The 18436-nt window shown below is 36.5% G+C and overlaps 1 protein-coding gene across 2 annotated transcripts in view; it reads right to left on the reverse strand.

Moving 5' to 3' along the window:
- The window catches only part of P4HA1 (prolyl 4-hydroxylase subunit alpha 1), a 76972-nt gene that overhangs the window by 33795 nt on the left and 24741 nt on the right, over positions 1-18436 (reverse strand). The window contains exons 6-9 of one of the 2 annotated variants that reach the window (XM_004769470.3): positions 9584-9823; positions 6900-7096; positions 2877-3053; positions 529-599 (exon numbers count right to left, since the gene is read on the reverse strand). In XM_004769470.3, the coding sequence (XP_004769527.2) occupies positions 529-599; positions 2877-3053; positions 6900-7096; positions 9584-9823 (685 nt within the window). The remainder of the gene's footprint in view (positions 1-528; positions 600-2876; positions 3054-6899; positions 7097-9583; positions 9824-18436) is intronic. The other variant, XM_004769469.3, reaches the window with a different exon arrangement.

Raw genomic sequence — 18436 nt, forward strand, 5'->3', positions numbered from 1 at the left:
GCAAGTTTTTAAAAATAAGTCCAACAGGAGGAATACAGATTACTCCAAATGACAATGGTATTTCACAAGATGAATGAACAAATGCCAGTACGAATCACTATAAAGAATGATGTGAATTCACTGCAGCATTTATGACTGTGAGAGAGCTATATAAACAAAGACTACTCCCAGATTAATCCAAGCTGCGGTTTTTTCTTTTCTTTTTCTTTTTTTTTCCTCCTTTTGGCAAGAAAAAGGAAAAAGAAAATAAGAATCAAGCCATTTCCTGGAGATTTGATTCCTGACCTGAAGAGAAATGGAAAGCATATTAATTGCCTAAAAACAACAGACCAATTAAAGATTTAAAAAAAGAACTTCTAGTTAAAGGGAAAGACCTGTGAAACACAAAGCAGTTTATCCATGCGTATATAAATAGGCGGTGACTTGAGCTGGAGACTGAAAATGACCTACTTCCTTTCAATGAACATTCCTGTAGGATGTACAAAACACTCATTAGAGGGCAAAATATGCAACATACACATCTCTTACCTTTTGCTAATTCTGTAATGTACCGTCTCCAAGTCTCCTGTTATTGGGTTTGAAATGGTGGCTCGCCTCAGCTGTGAAGCCAACCATCAAAATAGTTGCATTACAAAACAAAACAAAAATTGAATCACATTTATCCAGTCAGAATTCTGGGATTTTTACAAAGGAGGATGAAAAGAGAAAATAATTCCACAGACTTCCAGTCACCTTGTGTTGAGCCTTGAGAGACAGTTAGTGTTTTAGCTTTTCGTATTTTTTTGTTTTTTTTTTTTTTTAAATTTTGTTTTTGCTTTGCATGAATGGAGGGTACACAAACAAAGCAGATTAGAAATGAATTTCTTTCAGTGGTTGGAAGATGTGACTGTGTTCTAAAATTTGAAGTCTACAGTTCAATGGCTATCTGTAGTTAATGATCCATTTCCAACTTTTGATTTTAATTTTTTTAGTGATGGAACTGTTTATAAAGGTTAATGTTGTCCAAAATTTGTTTCAAAGTCCATCTTTTCTTCCTTCAACATATCTGTTCATGTATTTCGCATATTCAGTGAAATAATATTGGACTTAGCAGAGGCAGATGAAAAGAACTCACAAATGTACAAAAACAGTAGGAAAGAGTGGAGAGTGAAGATGATGACTTCAAACCAAAAAAAAAATGATGATCCTGAGATTAACTAGAGTATATAATTTTTACTGGCATTGAGTTTTTTGGTTAAAATAATCCAAATAAGGAATCCCCTTTGAAGACTGAGGCCTCTGAATCCAGAGATGTAAGACTTGCCCTCTAAAACTGAAATGAATTCTTAAAAAATATTCTACCAGGATATTTTGTTTTACTGGGTTTACTGACCACAAAGAATGGATTAAAACAGAAACTGAAAAGATGCTGACAGAATATGATGTGATATAAGTAGTGCTCTGTTTTAAAGATTTATAAGAATTCCCTTGGACAGTATCTATACATATTATACCAGTCTTTTTCACTTAAAATGTAATCTTTGGTTAAAAAAAAAAGTACCAATTTGGAATAGTAAAACTTAACAGCAACAAAAATTCTGACTTTAAGTTTATTTTGAGTACAGATACCCAGATAATTAAATTTTTGTAGTAAGGATCAGCATACTACAGCCCATGTGCCAAATTCAGCCTGCTGCCAGTTTTTGGAAATAAAGTTTTATTGAAATATAGCCACACTCATGTATATATTTCCTATGGTTTCTTTCACACTACAACATAGACTTTGTGACTTTGTGACATGGTATGGCCAGCAAAGCATAAAACATACTTATTATTTGCACCTTTACAGAAAAAATTTGTCAACTCCTATATAATGAGAGCACAGATGTGCCTAATGTTTATTTAACAATCTCTTTACAAAAGTGATGGCAGGGGGCGCCTGGGTGGCTCAGTGGGTTGAGCCTCTGCCTTCGGCTGGGGTCATGATCTCAAGGTCCTGGGATCAAGCCCCGAATCCGGCTGTCTGCTCAGCGGGGAGCCGGCTTCCCCCTCTCTCTTTGCCTGCCTCTCTGCCTACTTGTGATCTTTCTCTCTGTCAAATAAATAAAAAATCTTTGGGGAAAAAAAAAAGTGATGGCAGTCTGTATTACTAACAATGAGATCAAACAGGTTTTAAGAACAAGTTGATGGGAAAAAAGGCAAAAGCATAAAGGGTAGTCTTTCTCAAATTCTCATAAAAGAAGAACTTCTATGCTAAACACTAAGTTTATGGGATTGCATTTACATTAAATTGATATCCTTAATGAATACTAAATTCTACCTTTGAAACTAATAATACACTATATGTTAATTAAGTTGAATTTAAATTTAAAAAATTTTTTAAACTTGTTTTCCTTAAGAAAAATGATAGGAGTTAAATTCAGAAAACTATGATGTCCTCATTTCAAATTAGCATGATGCTTGTGCAATTGTATCTTTCCAGGAATACTGTGCCCAAAGCAAAATAAAAATACTTCAAGTATTCTTTCAGATAAAAATATAGAAGACAAAAGAAAAGTTGGTCTTTGATTAGCCTATGAGACTAATGTGTTTGAAAATACATACAAAACTTTTTCAGGAAGATGCTGAAACATCTTTGAATAAAAATCAGTGTGAATAAAAATTTCATAATTAAGTGCTTAAAACCCAGCTGCAGGGTATGTTATCTGTGTTAATAACAAACTGAGGAAAAACTAGTATAAATAGAGCTTATTTACAACTCTACTATGTTGTGACAACCTATCTAAAACTATTTATGGTGTTAATGCCATATTAATTATCATTTTTATAATCTTGCAAAGGCAAAACTGATACACAGTAGAGTAAATCAAGGAAAAAAAGAGAAAAAAATTATTTACCCTTGGTTTTGCTAGATCTTTGACAATTTCAATTTCTGCATCAGAAATAATATCATGGAAGCGAATAATACGGGGCTTGTCCCACTCATCCTCCTGTTTAGCTGGAGCCAGAATGAATTTAGGATTCCGGTTTCCATCATGGTAACGGCAAAAGAGTTTTTTCTGTCTCCGAGGAGTCTAAACATAAAGTTAAGAAAATGATAAAACATATTAGAGTAATAAGAATTTTAATGCTTGCTCCTATGCAAAAAAGAAACAATAATCATGCATGTGGATACAAAGAGCATTGATGGAAGAATATATAAAATACAGTACTCTGCAAGTATTTTGCATCAAACAGGACATCAAGATTTTAAAAGTTTTGGGGCACCTGGGTGGCTTAGTGGATTAAAGCCTCTGCCTTCGGCTCAGGTCATAATCCCAGGGTGCTGGGATCAAGCCCCCCACATTGGGCTCCCTGCTGAGCAGGGAGCCTGCTTCCCCCTCTCTCTGTCTCTGCCTGCCTCTCTGCCTACTTGTGATCTCCGTTTGTCAAATAAACAAATAAAATATTTTTTTAAAAAAATTTTTAAATATTTAGTTTAGTTATTTACTTGACAGAGAGATCACAAATAGGCAGAGAGGCAGGCAAAGACAGAGGAAGAAGCAGGCTCCCTGCTGAGCAGAGAGCCCCATGCGGAGCTTGATCCCAAGACCCTGGGATCATGACCCGAGCCCAAGGCAGAAGGCTTTAACCCACTGAGTCACCCAGGTGCCCCTATTTTTTTTTAAGTTTTATTAATGATTATTTTCTGGGAGAGAATGGTAGGCCTTGAATAAGAAAAAAGGTAGGGTTTCACTTTTAACCCGTGTCTCATCAAAATAAAGTTCAGGTGTCTAAATATGAATGAAATAATGAAATATTTTATGAAAATATGAATGGAATGACCTGCATTGCTCCTAACTTCACAAAGTAACTAAGAAGGACCTAGAAAAAAGTTCTTAAAAGGAAAAACAAAATAAAACCTCTCCAGGTTTTCCTAAATACCTCGCTGTTAGATGCTTGCAGCATAAATAAATTTAGTTTTAAAAAACAAAGATGAAAATGAGTAATTCTGAAAAAGAGAAAATAACTTATTAAGGAAGGCAGGTGCTTTTACTGATGAGTATTAAAAATAGAGTCGGGGCACCTGGGTGGCTCAGTGGATTAAGCCTCTGCCTTTGGCTCGGTTCATGGTCTCAGGGTCCTGGGATCAAGCCCTGCATAGGGGTCTCTGCTCAGGGGGGAGCCTGCTTCCCCCTCCCCCCTTTCTGCCTGCCTCTCTGCCTTCTTGTGATCTCTGTCAAATAAATAAGATCTTTTAAAAAACAAACAAATAAATAAATAAATAACAAAAAATAAAAATAGAGTCATTTCCAGGGCCCCTGGCTGGCTCAGTGGGTTAAGCCTCTGCCTTCGGCTCAGGTCATATCTTGGGGCTCTCTGCTCAACTGGAGCCTGCTTCCCCCACCTCTCTCTGCCTGCCTCTCTATCTACTTGTATTCTCTCGCTCTCTGTCAAATAAATAAAATCTTCAAAAAAAAAAAAAAGTCATTGACAAAACAAATAAATGTTCCTTTCAATGTATATTATATTAACTAAATAAACTACCCACTGCTGATTCTTCTCTTGATTAAACAAGTATATCATATATGAAGTAAAAATAATACTAGTTTTGGGTTTTTTTGAAGGTTTTATTTATTTGACAGTAAGAGCGCACAAGCAGGGGGAGCAGCAGAGGGAGAAGGAGAAGCAGGCTCCATTCCAGTATCCTGGGATCATGACCTGAGCCCAAGGCAGATGCTTAACTGACTGAACACTCAGGTGCCCCTACTCTGTTTTAATTATTAGCTAACCTACTAAGACAAATAATGATGCATGCTTATTCTCCATGTACTTTACTTACCTAGAGTCAAATCTAAAGGTTTGTTTATTCTAAGTCTTTGATACAATGAAGAAGTGAATTTAACTATTCTGATAATGAAGATGATCCTTGTTTTGGGGCAGAGTTGATGCGGTGTCACATCAACAAATTGGTAAATTAAGCAGACTTCTGTTTCATACCTGTGGTTCTATTTTGATCTCTTTTTCAAGAGTTATTAAAGGTGGGGCGCCTGGGTGGCTCAGTAGGTTAAAGCCTCTGCCTTTGGCTCAGGTCATGATCTCAGGGTGCTGGGATCAAGCCCCGCATCGGGCTCTCTGCTCAGCAGGGAGCCTGCTTCCCCCTCTCTCTCTGCCTACCTCTCTGCCTACTTGTAATCTGTCTCTGTCAAAGAAATAAATAAAATCTTAAAAAAAAAAGTTATTAAAGGTAATAAAGTATCTGCTTACTACTGGAAATTTGAACACTAACCAGATGTATGGTATTATGGAAATACGGTGCTCTTTTTTTTAGGTGTGACAATGGTTTTTCGGTTATTTTTTTGAGTCTTTATCTTCAATAGATATGTAATAAAATATTTAGATGTGAAACTTAAAAAAAAAGTTTCGTAAATCTTTTATAGAGTTTTATTATTCTTGTATTTATTCTTTAGCACTCAAAGCAAAATAAGCATGTTCTTCCAGGAGTCCATAAACTTAGTTCTCAAGTGTCAACATAGATATGATCTATGCATTTGCTGTTAGAGATTAAGTTGTCAATATTAAATCCTCAAATATCAAGAAGTTGCCAATACCAAAAGGTACAGCCCAGCTTGAGTTTATGAGTAGCAGAAAAAAACCTGAAACACAATTCAAATGTTTACATTTTTTTTTTTAATTTTATTTATTTGACAGAGAGAGATCACAAGTAGGCAGAAAGGCAGGCGGTGGAGGGGGGAGCAGGCTCCCTGCTGAGCAGAGAGCCCAATGTGGGACTCGATCCCAGCACCCTGAGATCATGACCTGAGCCGAAGGCAATGGCTTAACCCACTGAGCCACCCAGGTGCCCCAAATGTTTACATTTAAAAGTACTTCAAAAATTAACTAATTCCTTCTATATATGCCTGCATTCAACTGAAAACTAGTACCACATGATACACCTTAAAAAAGGGTTCCATGCAAGATCAATTAATGTTGGGAAGCAATGTATAACATATCCATAATGTACATTATCATAAAAAGGCTCTGATGGGACACCTGGGTGGCTCAGTTGGTTAAGCCGCTGCCTTCAGCTCAGGTCATGATTCCAGCGTCCTGGGATCAAGTCCCACATTGGGCTCCTTGCTCAGCGGGAGCCTGCTTCTCCGTCTGCCTCTGACTGCCACTCTGTCTGCCTGTGCTCACTCTGACAAATAAATAAATAAAATCTTTAAAAAAAAAGTCTCTGAAAAGCCCGGAGGGTGAACAAAAACCTAAGTTCCCCAGTCTTGAACTTTTTTGTTTATGGCCTTTTATCTATTAACACCCTGAAGCACTAGTACTCTTGAGTTAAAAATACATAAATATAGATATACAATAAATAAAGGGATATTTATAGACACATTTGAGTATTTTAAAAAATAGATGTTAAAGTCAAAATCTGCTGAAACTCTTTCTGCATTTTAAGTATTTTTTAAATAGATTAGCACATTTCACTAAGCAATCCTGTTAAGGTCAAATAGGAGCAAAACCACAAAACATTATTGTATAGAAGAGTTCTTTGTTTTATAGGACAGGTTAAGATGGTGTATTATTTCTGCTTAAGACTGCAGAAGTATCTTTTGCATTAAAATATAAGAAAACTTTATCATGTCCCTTAAATTATCTGATCCTCCGTCTTATAAAAATAAGCCTCTTTTGGCCTATGCAAAGAGTTATATCACCAAAAATAAATAAAATAGCATAATGATTCAAAAGCTTTATCCTAAAGCTATTTTACCAATAGTTGGAGCACATTAAGTGTGACACCCACAATAAACATACCACAATACTTTAATTCTAGTATTTATTACATAGGCTTAAAAAAGAACTCTGATTCTCTCTAGAACTATGTACAAACACACACACACATTCACACATACACACAATTGGCTTTTCCACTTTACCATTTTGATACCCTCCCCACGGCACAGCATTTCGTACTTCTGTCTCTCTGGCAGGTAATCCACAGCAGCCCCTTTTTTCTTCAGTGTGGTTTTCTGATCAGATTGGTCATCTGAAGCAGACTTATTGACATCTTTTTCTTTAGCCATTATATATTCAAAGTATTTTAAGTTACCATTAGCTCTCTGGTGTTCAGGATCTATTGGGTAAGGAAGAAAGCATGACCATGGTTAAGTTTACAGTCTTTCAAGCATCGGAATATAGTAATATAAAAATAGAGGACCATATAATTTACCGTCCAAACCAGGATACTTATGAGAGTGAAAGGAGGCACTAGTAAAAATTATTATACCAGGGGTGTCTGGGCTGCTCAGTCAGTTAAGTAACCAACACTTCGTTTCAGGTCAGGTTTGATCTGGGCTGTGGAATGAGCCCTGCTTCCAGCTCCACACTCAGCACAAAGCCTGCTTGAGATTCTTTCTATTGTCACTACTACCCTGCTTGCACATGCACTCTCTCAAATAGCTAAACAAAAATCTTTTTTAAAAAATTATTGTACCAAAACAATAGGTATAAACCAGTACTGCCCCAAGTAAATCACACACAGTCACCCTATATAAAAAGAGTTCTGGAGAAGGAATCAGCCATTTATTTCAAAGTATCAAATATTCTACTTTTAGAACTTATTAATCAGCCAAATGAATTATGATCAATTTGATGCCAAATGAATTCTAAAATATTACTCATTCTCTTTATTTTAAGCAATGGAAAAGATTTTTCTGAGACTGAAATGTAATCATGGGGAAGAGAGTGTATACAGTTCAAAAGCAACATTCACCACAGATACATCATAAATGCAGAACAGAGCCTACTTCTGAGGGCTAAGAGAATTTCAGTTCCAAAATTCTGAGATGGAAAAAAGAGAAATTGAAGTTATAATTTTCAAATAGGCCAGAATCCACTAACTGCCTCTGAATTGCTAGTCATCATTTTAAGCTATCTTTTAGTAGGGTAAAAGAGAACTACTCCACCCATCCCAGAGGAGGGGTAAAAAAAAAAAATCCAAACCAACACACTCACACACACACACACAGAACAATACATAGAAACTTCACTTGTGATATTAACGGGAAGTGTTTAGGATATCTAGCCTTAGATTTGTAAAATACTTGTCTTTGAGAAACTACTCTAAATGTATGCTGTAATATACAATATGATCTTAATTTTGTAAGAGAAAAAGAAAAGTGAGTATGGGCAGGAAAGGGAATATATACTATAAGGAAACAAAATTTGTGGGTATCTTCCAGTGATTGGCTTATGGAACTCTTCCATATCTTTTCTATTTTTAAAAATTTCCTATTATAACCCTTTAAGTCAGGAGGGAAAAAATCACTACAAAACACTGAAAAAAGAGTATCTGAACTATTATCTTAATTTATTAATTCACTCAACCAAGAAATAACCTGTCAGAAGTTCATTTTCAGATGACGATGACCAATCCTTTTAACAATTGGCCTCTTCTAACATACACATATTAACCTGTTCAGAAAAATACTAACTAGTAAAAAGTTTTAAAGCTTCATTTTAGACCAAAGGCCACCTGAACTTATTAGCATTCAACTCTACCCCCAGAGATTCTGATTTAGTAGGTCTGGGGTAGAGATCAAGGAATTTTTCATTTCTAATATGCATCCAAGTAATTCTGATGCACGTGGTCTCTGGATCATATTTAGAGAAACAAGTTCAAAATACTAGTGACCAACTCCTCATAGGATAGCGCATTATCTAACATCTGAATATGACAAATATATATTCAGTCTATTTACTTCAAATCACTATTTTTACATATGAAATACAATCTTAAAATATTCCTAAAAAAAAAAAATTCCTCAAAGGAAACTGGTTAATATTTAATATGACAACATGGTAAATAAACATTTTTGACTGAGTTTGTTAGGTCAGGTACAATTTTGAAGTTCCTAAAAAGTATACCGCAGAGAAACACAGCCACTGTGTTAGCTAAGAAAAATGAGTTGCTATTTATTTAGTAGATAAATGGAGGATAAAATTTGTCTAACAGATAGTCTCTTGACTTAAACAAATAAAAAGTACCCAAGTGGATATTACTCAGTCATAAAAAAGAATGAAAACTCTGCAATCACATGTATGGAGCTAGAGAGTATAATGCTAAGTGAAGTAAGTCAGAGAAAGACAAATACCGTATGATTCACTCACAAGTAGAATTTAAGAAACAAAACAGATGAACATAAGGGGAGAAAAAAGAGGCAAAACAAGAAACAGACTCAACCACAGAGGAACAAACTGATGGTTGCAGAAGGGGAGATGATGGAGGATGGGTCAGATAGGTGATAGGTATTGAGGAGGGCACTTGTGCTGAGCACCAGGTGTTGTGTGTAGGGGATGAATCACTAAATTCTACATCTGAAACTAATATTGCGCTGTGTGCTAACTGGAATTTAAATAAAGACTTGAAAAAGAAAAAAAAGTACCAAAGTTATATGACAAATTATGTTTCAGAATTATATATATTAATTACACATATAAGGCAACATAATCATATATCAGAATTATATATATATATATTTATCTTGTCATATAGCTTGACACTTATATATAATGATTATCATATGCAACTTATATATAAGTTTAGGCCAAATTAACATACCTAGTTCAAGAAGCTTCTTTGTGAGCAAAAGTGCCTTATCTAGGTCTCCCTGCTGGTATACCGCATAGCTCAAATAATCTAGAACAGAGACTTTATCAATGGTAGAAACCTCGCCTTCATCCAGCTGCCTCAGTGCTTGTTCCATCCACAGTTCTGTATGGTAATAATCAGCTTCTGTATAGGCCACTTTGCCCAACTCAAAACAGTCTTCAACTGTTAGAAAAGATTTGTGTTTTACTCCTACGGAAAGAAAATAAAGAGAACTTTAAAAATACTTATTTAGGACTATACAGCTTTCAAAGTGCTATCTCACTTTCATTTGAACTTTGTGACAAGCTTCTGAGGTAGGAAAAACAAGAATCATCCTAAATTTATGAACAAAGGAACAATCTACAAGGTAATGAAACATGGTAAGAATCATACTAATAGGGGTCATGGACCTAGAAAACCCAAGACTTCAATTATCAGCCATCATGCCAAAATAAAACATCAACTAAGTTGAAGCATGCAATTTTCTAGCACAGCAGGAATCACCATAGGACAAATACCTTACTCCTAACCAATAATCTGGACAAAAAAATGAATGGACAGGAATAAAGATGGACCTGTAAATTGGCTCTTTCTCTTTTCCCTTCCCTCCAACAGCATTAATAATATGTAATTTACATATCATAAAGTTCACTCATTCAAACAACACAATAGTTTTTAGTATATTCAGGGTAATGCAACCTACATCGCAATCTAATTTTAGAACACTTTTATCACCCCAAAAAGAAACCCTGTAACCATTAGCAGTCACTACCCATTATCTCCCTCTTTGTCCCAGCCCTAGACAACCACTTATCTACTTTTTGTATCTACAGATTTGCCTATTTTGGTTATTTCATATAAGTGGAATCATTTAACATAGGGTCTTTTGCAACTGCTTTTCAATTCAACATGTTTTCAAGGTTCATTCATGGTGTAGCATCTTTTTTATTGCCAAATAATAGTCCACTGTATGGAGAGACTGTATTTTGATGGATATTCAAGTGGTTTCTAGTTTTTTGGTTTTTATGAAAAATGCTACTATGTACATTCATGTAAAAGTTTCCGAGTGGACATTTGTTTTCATTACTCTTATAGGCAGTACTGGAATTGCCGGGTCCCATAGAGTTGTTAAGCAACTCTATGCTTAACACATTTTCAGGACTGCCAAACGGTTCTCCAAAGTACTAATACCATTTTACAATTCCACCAGCAATGTATGAAGGTTCTCATTTCTCCACATCCTAATACTTGTTGTCCATTTGTTTTTATTAGAGCCATTCTGTTGGGTATAAAGTAGTATTTCATTATGGTTTTGATTTGTATTTCTCTAATGATGATGATGAGCATCTTTTCATGTGTTTATTGTCCATCTGTATATCATCTTTGGGAAAATGTCTACTCAAATCCTTTGCCCATTTAAAAATTTGATTCTTAGGGGGTGCCTGAGTGGCTCAGTGGGTTGGGCCTTTGCCTTCGGGTCAGACCATGATCTTAAGGTCCTGGGATGGAGCCCTGCATCGGGCTCTCTGCTCAGCAGGGAGCCTGCTTCCCCTCCTCTCTCTGCCTGCCTGTCTGCCTACTTGTGATCTCTGTCAAATAAATAAATAAATAAATAAAATATTAAAAATTTGATTCCTTTTATTATTTTTACAGTTCTTTATATATTCTGGGTACAGGTCTCTGATCAGAATGATGATTGCAACATAGTCTCTCTCACTGTATGGGTTATCTTTTCACTTTCTTGATAGTATACTTTAACATACAGAAGTTTTAATTTTGGTGAACTCTAACTTAATTAATCCTTAATTAGTTATGCTTTTGGTGTTGGTATGTCAACTGGTTTGTGAAGTAAAACTTCTGTCTTAAGAAAAGGAGATAGGGGCACCTGGGGAGCTCAGTCAGTAGAGCATGCAATTATTGATCTCAGGGTCAGGAATTCAAGCCCCATGTTGGGTGTGGAGCCTACTTTTTTAAAAAAACTAGTTAAAAGATATTTGACAGTTCACATGATTTAAAACAAAAAAATTAAAAAGTGGGAAATAGCCTAATTGTTAAAGAAATACGAAATTACAACAACCTTGAAGAAAAAAAAATTTTTTTGAAGATTTTTATTTTTTTGACAGAGATTACAAGTCAGCAGAGAGACAGGCAGAGAGAGAGAGGAGGAAGCAGGCTCCCCGCTGAGCAGAGAACCCAATGCTCGATCCCAGGACCCTGGGATCATGACCTGAGCCGAAGACAGAGGCTTTAACCCACTGAGCCACCCAGGCGCCCCAAGAAAAATATTTTTAAACAGTCTACATTTACTGAAGCCTTACTATGTGCCAGGCATTTGTCACTCATTTAACTCTCAAAGCAATCCAGATGAGGAGCTAAGATAGAGGTTAACTACTGTGCACAAGGTCACACAGCAAAGAGCCAGAACTGCAATCTGCACACTCTGACTCCAGAAGTTTGGATCATATTATACCATAAAATGGCAAAATTTAATAGGGGAGGGAAGCATAAACTGGTAACTTTACTCTTAAGACATCCCAAAATATAAATCTAGAGTAATAATTTCATGCCTATGAATTAATACTGTTATTTTCTTAAGTTTAGTACTAGGGATTGGGGAAGAAACACCTTGTATAAACAATTTTTGTAGCTAAACCAACTACTATAGCTAAAAACTATAATAAACTAAAAGCAAGGAAAGGTATAGGCCAATATATCAACATAATCGAATAGCATTTTTCACTAAAAAAGATAATTTTTTAAAGATTTTTAATTATTTATTTGAGAGAGAGAGCACGAGTGAAGGGGAGGAGCAGAGGGAGAGGAGAAGCAGACACCCCACTGAGAAGGAAGCCCGATGGCAACATGGGGCTCAATCCCAGGACCCTGAGATCACTACCTGAGCCAAAGGCAGACACTTAACAAACTGAGCAACCCAGATAACTAAGAAAGATAATTTCAAATGCCATACAGGAAAGCCAGAAAGATCTAGACAGAAATATGTCAAAATGTTAAATTGAGAGCAAAAGCAACATTTATACTTGGCCAAATGCACCCTTAGCTCAAGTTTTGCAACATTCCCTCACAGAATCTCAAGAAGTATACACAATCCAAAATTATAAAAGACAAGATGAAAAGAGCCACTACGAGTAAAAGCAGCAAAACTATTTTAAAACAGTATTAGATATCCCCAAGTTCTTCAGATACTGTTATGAGATTAAGAATACAAAATAACTATGATTAAAATGTTTAAAGAAATAAAAAAAAAAATAGAAAATAAAAACATAAAAGACACCCCCCCCCAAAAAAAAAAAAGACCAGGGAGATAGGAGTGGGAGAAAAAAAAAAACAGAACTTCCTGAAGTGATAAATAAAATCAATAAAATAAAATTTACTGGCCAGGTTAAATTGCAAGTTAGACAAAAAAAAAAAAAAAAAAGAGGGAATAATAAACCTAAAGAGGGAGCTGAATAAATTACCATGGGACAAACTACCCAGGAGGTAGCAGAGGAGAGATAAAAATTAAAGTGCTGGGTGCCTGGGTGGCTCAGTTGGTTAAGCAACTGCCTTCGGCACAGGTCATGATCCTGGAGTCCCAGGATCGAGTCCTGCATTGGGCTCCCAGCTCCATAGGGAGTCCACTTCTCCCTCTGACCTTCTCTCTTCTCATGCTCTTTCACTCTCTCTCTCAAATAAATAAAATCTTTAAAAAAAAAAAAAAAAGAAAGTGCTAGGGGCGCCTGGGTGGCTCAGGGGGTTAAAGCCTCTGCTTTTGGCTCAGGTCATGATCCTGGAGTTCTGGGATCGAGCCCCGCATCCACTCTCTGTTCAGCGGGGAGCCTGCTTCCTCCTCTCTCTCTGCCTGCCTCTCTGCCTTCTTGTGATCTCTGTCAAATAAATAAAATAAAATCTTTAAAAAAAAAAATTAAAGGGGCGCCTGGGTGGCTCAGTGGATTAAGCCGCTGCCTTCGGCTCAGGTCATGATCTCAGTGTCCTGGGATCGAGCCCCGCATCGGGCTCTTTGCTCAGCGGGAGCCTGCTTCTCTCTCTCTCTCTGCCTGACTCTCCGCCTACTTGTGATTTCTCTCTCTGTCAAATAAATAAATAAAATCTTTAAAAAAAAAAAAAAAAAAAAAAATTAAAGTGCTAGTTAAAAGCAAGAAAAATAAGGTCTAGTATGTCTAGTTGGAGTCCCATCAGATGACAACAGAGAGAATATAGGAGAGGCACTAAAGAAGTAATAGTGAAAGTAGACAATTTTCCAGAATTAAAACACATAAAATTTGGGAGTCAGGAAGCACAAAGAATCCAAAGCCAACATATATATGTAATATATATATATATATGTAAAGTCTTCTTAAGGATGTGTTTCAAAGATGAGGAAAACATCTTTTTAAAGATGTATTTATTTGAGAGAGAAAGAGTGTTAAGGGACAGGGGGAGAGACAATCAAACTCCACACTGAGCACAGAGCCCTATGTGGGGCTGGATCTTAGGACCAAGAGTCAGACACACCACCAACCACGACACCAAAGCACACCTAAAAGATGAGGAAAATCATTCTACAAGGAAAGTCTGAGGTACAAGAAAGAATGATAAAGAAATTGGTATACTGGGGCGCCTGGGTGGCTCACTGGGTTGAGTCTCTGCCTTCGGCTCAGGTCATGATGTCAGGGTCCTGGAATCAAGCCCCTCATCAGGCTCTCTGCTCAGAAGGGAGGCTGCCCCCCCCCCCCCACCGTGTGCCTATTTGTGATCTCTCTGTCAAATAAATAAAATCTTAAAAAAAAGAAAAGAAATTGATACATATTAGCCAATCTAAACAAAAGTGAACTGGGACGCCTAGATGGCTCAGTCAGCTGAGCATCTGACAATTGATTTTGGCTCAGGTCATGATCTCAGGGTACTGGGATCCAGCCCTGTGTTGGGCTTCACACTCAATGGGGAGTCTGCTTGGGGATTCTCTCTCTCCCTATCCCCTGCTCTCATGTGTGTACTCTCTCTCTAAAATGAAAATAAATCATTTAGAAAAATAAAGTGAACTATCAGGTTGGCAGAAATCTCAGTCTGACAACATTGGCAACATTTTTTTGGTCACACTGCGAGGAAATAGGCACTCTCACATATTATTGGTAGAAATGCAAAATGAGGGGCGCCTGGGTGGCTCAGTCGTTGAGCATCTGCCTTCGGCTCATGGCATGATCCCAGGGTCCTGGGATCTAGCCCCGAATTGGGCTCCCTGCTCAGCGGGAGGCCTGCTTCTCCCTCTCTCACTATCTGCTTATGTTCCCACTCTCACTGTGTCTCTCTCTGTCAAATAAATAAAATCTTGAAAAAAAAAAAAGAAATGCAAAATGATACAACCATTATGGAGGGAAACTGGGACACTATTAGCAAAATTTCCTATGCATTTATTCTTTGACTCAGTGGCATCACTTCTAGAAAAAATATTCCAAAGAGCATTTAGCAAAGGGGCGCCTGGGTGGCTCAGTGGGTTAAAGCCTCTGCCTTCAGCTCAGGTCATGATCCCAGGGTCCTGGGATCAAGTCCCGCATAGGCTCTCTGCTCAGCAGGGAGCCTGCTTCCTCCTCTCTCTCTGCCTGCCTTTCTGCCTACTTGTGATCTCTGTCAAATAAATAAATAAATCTTAAAAAAAAAAAAAAAAGATCACTTAGCAAAAAAACAAAAATATATGTACAAGGATACTGGCAGCATTATTTTTATAATAGCCAAAGACAAGAAACAAACCAAATGATCATCATATAGGCCTGATTTTATCAACTATAGTACCTCCGCAAAAATAGATTAAAATACAGACATAAAGAGAAATGAAGATTTCTATATATGATATGAATTGATATCTAGGGTATATCAATAAATTAAAACACCATGGTATACAAAGTATTTTACCATGCTTTGTGTTTATTTTGAGAAGGAACAGAAATAAGTACCTATTTGCTTTTATTTTCAAAAATAAACAGTGGAAAGAGAAAAACTATTAAAATGGTAGTTACATATAGGAAAAACCGATATGTAACCACAGGTTATATATAGTTACCCCCCAACACCACTCAGTCTCTCTCTTGCAAATAAATAAAGGAATCTTTTTTAGTTTTCTTTTTTTTTAAGGGGGGTAAAAGAGGAGGAGAAAGAGGAAGTGGGGAAAGGATTTTTTTTTAAGATCTTATTTATTTGACAGAGATCACAAGTAGGCAGAGAGGCAGGCAGAGAGAGAGAAGGAAGCAGGCTCCCCGCTGAGCAGAGAGCCTAATGCAGGGCTCGATCCCACAACCTTGGGATCATGACCTGAGCCGAAGGCAGAGGCTTTAACTCACTGAGCCACCCATGTGCCCCTGTTCCAACTTTTGACACCAATGGTCAAACAGTAACTGTTAGACTCATGGTGGTTTAACCTTAAGGTCAAAGTATCTTGTCTCCTACCCCAATTTCTTTGCCTTAAATAAATGGAGAAATATAATGTGTTCATGGATTAGAAAAAGTCTGTATTGTTAAAATGACAATGCTGCCCAAATTCTTTGCAAGATTCAACCCAACCCCAATCAAAATTCCTATAGGCACTTTTTTTTGGAAACTGACAAACTGATTCTGAGATTTATATGGAAATTCAAAGAATCTAGAATAGCCAAAGCAATTTTACCAAAGAACAGAGCTGGAGGACTTATTCTGCTTGATTTCAATACTTACTATAGAGCTATAGTTCAGGGGCACCTGGGTGGCTCAGTGTTTGAGCATCTGCCTTTGGCTCAGGTCATCATCCAGGATCCCAGGGTCCTGGGACTGGGCTCTACATTGGGCTCCCTGTTCATCAGGGAGTCTACTTCTCTCTCTCTCTGGCCCTCCCCCCAACTTGGGCTTGCTTTCGCTCTCTCAAACAATTAAGTAAAATCTTTAAAGAAAAAAAAACCCACAAGCTATAGTTCAGACTGTTTGGTATTAATTACAGGTAGATATATAAATCAATGGAATAGAATCAAGTCAAGAGATACACCAAGTGATTTTTGACAAATGCCAAGGCAATTCAATGGAGAAAGTCTTTTCAATGTTGTTCAAGAAATTAAGTATTCATATTTTTTAAAAAATCAATCTTTACTGCATAGCACATACAAAGCAACTCAAAATGTATCCTATAGCTTAACGTGAAATCTCAAACTACAAAACTTCTAGATAAAAAAACAGAAGAAGAATATGTCAGACCTCAGGGGAAAAAAAGATTTCTTAGATTTGATACCAAAGCACTACGCATAAGTGAAAAAAATACTGGGGCTCCTGAGTGGCTCAGCTGGTTAAGTATCTGACTTTTGATTTCGGCTCAAGTCATGATCTCAGGGTTATGAGATCAAGTCCCATGTTGGGGCTCTGCAGAAGCCTACTTGGATTCTCTCTCTCCCTCTCCCATCCCTCCCCCACCTCTAAAAAATAAAATATTGATAATTAAATAATCAAAATTTAAAACTGCTCTCTTAAAAGGCAATAATATGAAATAAAAAGACAAGAGACTGGTTAAAAATATTCACAACACATTTATCTGATAAAAAACTTAATCCAAAATATATAGAAAACTCTTAGACTCTTCACCGAAGAATAGATATGACTAGCCAATAAACACAGGGAAAGATGTTCACTGTTAGTCATCAGTTATTACATACATATAACAATGTAAATTAAACAATGAGATACCACTATACACCCATTATATGGCTAAGATTAAAATGACTTTTAATACACCAAGTGTTTGAAATATGTAGAAGAAATCATACTGATGAAAGGAATGTAAAATGGTACAAAAAATTAGGGAGTTTCTTAAAAGCTAAATATATGCCTGCCATACAATGTTACTAACAATATAAGTACGGTTATTCTGAAATTATTTTAGGTCTATTATAGGATAATACAAAAAACTAATTATGTTTAATGTCACTGGAACCAAGAGTTTTGACACAAAAGAGATGTAAGTATAAACCCTATAATCTTACATTTGAATTGGAAATTAACATGAACTCACATATTTCCTATCTCTGTCCACTGAAGACTTAGAATCAATGACAAATAGCAACAGACAGTCCCTAGAACCTAGCTACACTCCACTCCCTGTATCATTCCCAATTAAAAAGAATCAAGGTTCACTACGACAAGGCCAGATTCTTCCTGCTTTGGGGTAGAAATCTATAAGATAAGCTTGGAAAAAACTGCCAAAAATTAAATTTCCTTAATAGCAAAGAATAACAGGATAATTTCAAAAGGACAAATTAGCCCATCTAAAAAGGACTACCCCCCCCATCACTTCTCAGCCTTTTGGTAAGATCAAGTATAAAGAGGATCCCCCTGGCCTCAAATAGGATAACTGGGCATCAAATGAATAATAATAATGGACTGAAATATAAAAATATATAAAAATCCATGAGTTTGTAATGATACTTCAGATAAAAATCGCTGGTCACTACTATAAGTTATTATGACATTAACTCATTCTGAAAATTGACACAAGAATAATAATCAAGAATTTATCTTGCCCTTCACATACAAACTCTGGTTCAGTATAAAAAAATGGTTCCTGAAAAAAAGTTCTTACTGATAGAATTCCAGCCAATAAAAGTAGAAGGAATGATGGGATAAGAAAATCACCATTTTCAACCCCTAATAGTTCTAGGCAAGGATCATCAAAGTCTGCAAAAACAATTACAAGAAAACTCATGGAAAACTTCATATGGACTAATCAGTCTCCCACCACCAAAGCTACTCATCAGTCACACAAAAAGTGTGATGAGATGTTGGGTGGCTAGTCATGCAAGTCAACAGAAAGTTCAG

The sequence above is a fragment of the Mustela putorius genome, unplaced genomic scaffold, assembly GCF_011764305.1.
Source record: "Mustela putorius furo isolate JIRA1106 unplaced genomic scaffold, ASM1176430v1.1 tig00000698_pilon_pilon_pilon, whole genome shotgun sequence".
Taxonomy (NCBI): domain Eukaryota; kingdom Metazoa; phylum Chordata; class Mammalia; order Carnivora; family Mustelidae; genus Mustela; species Mustela putorius.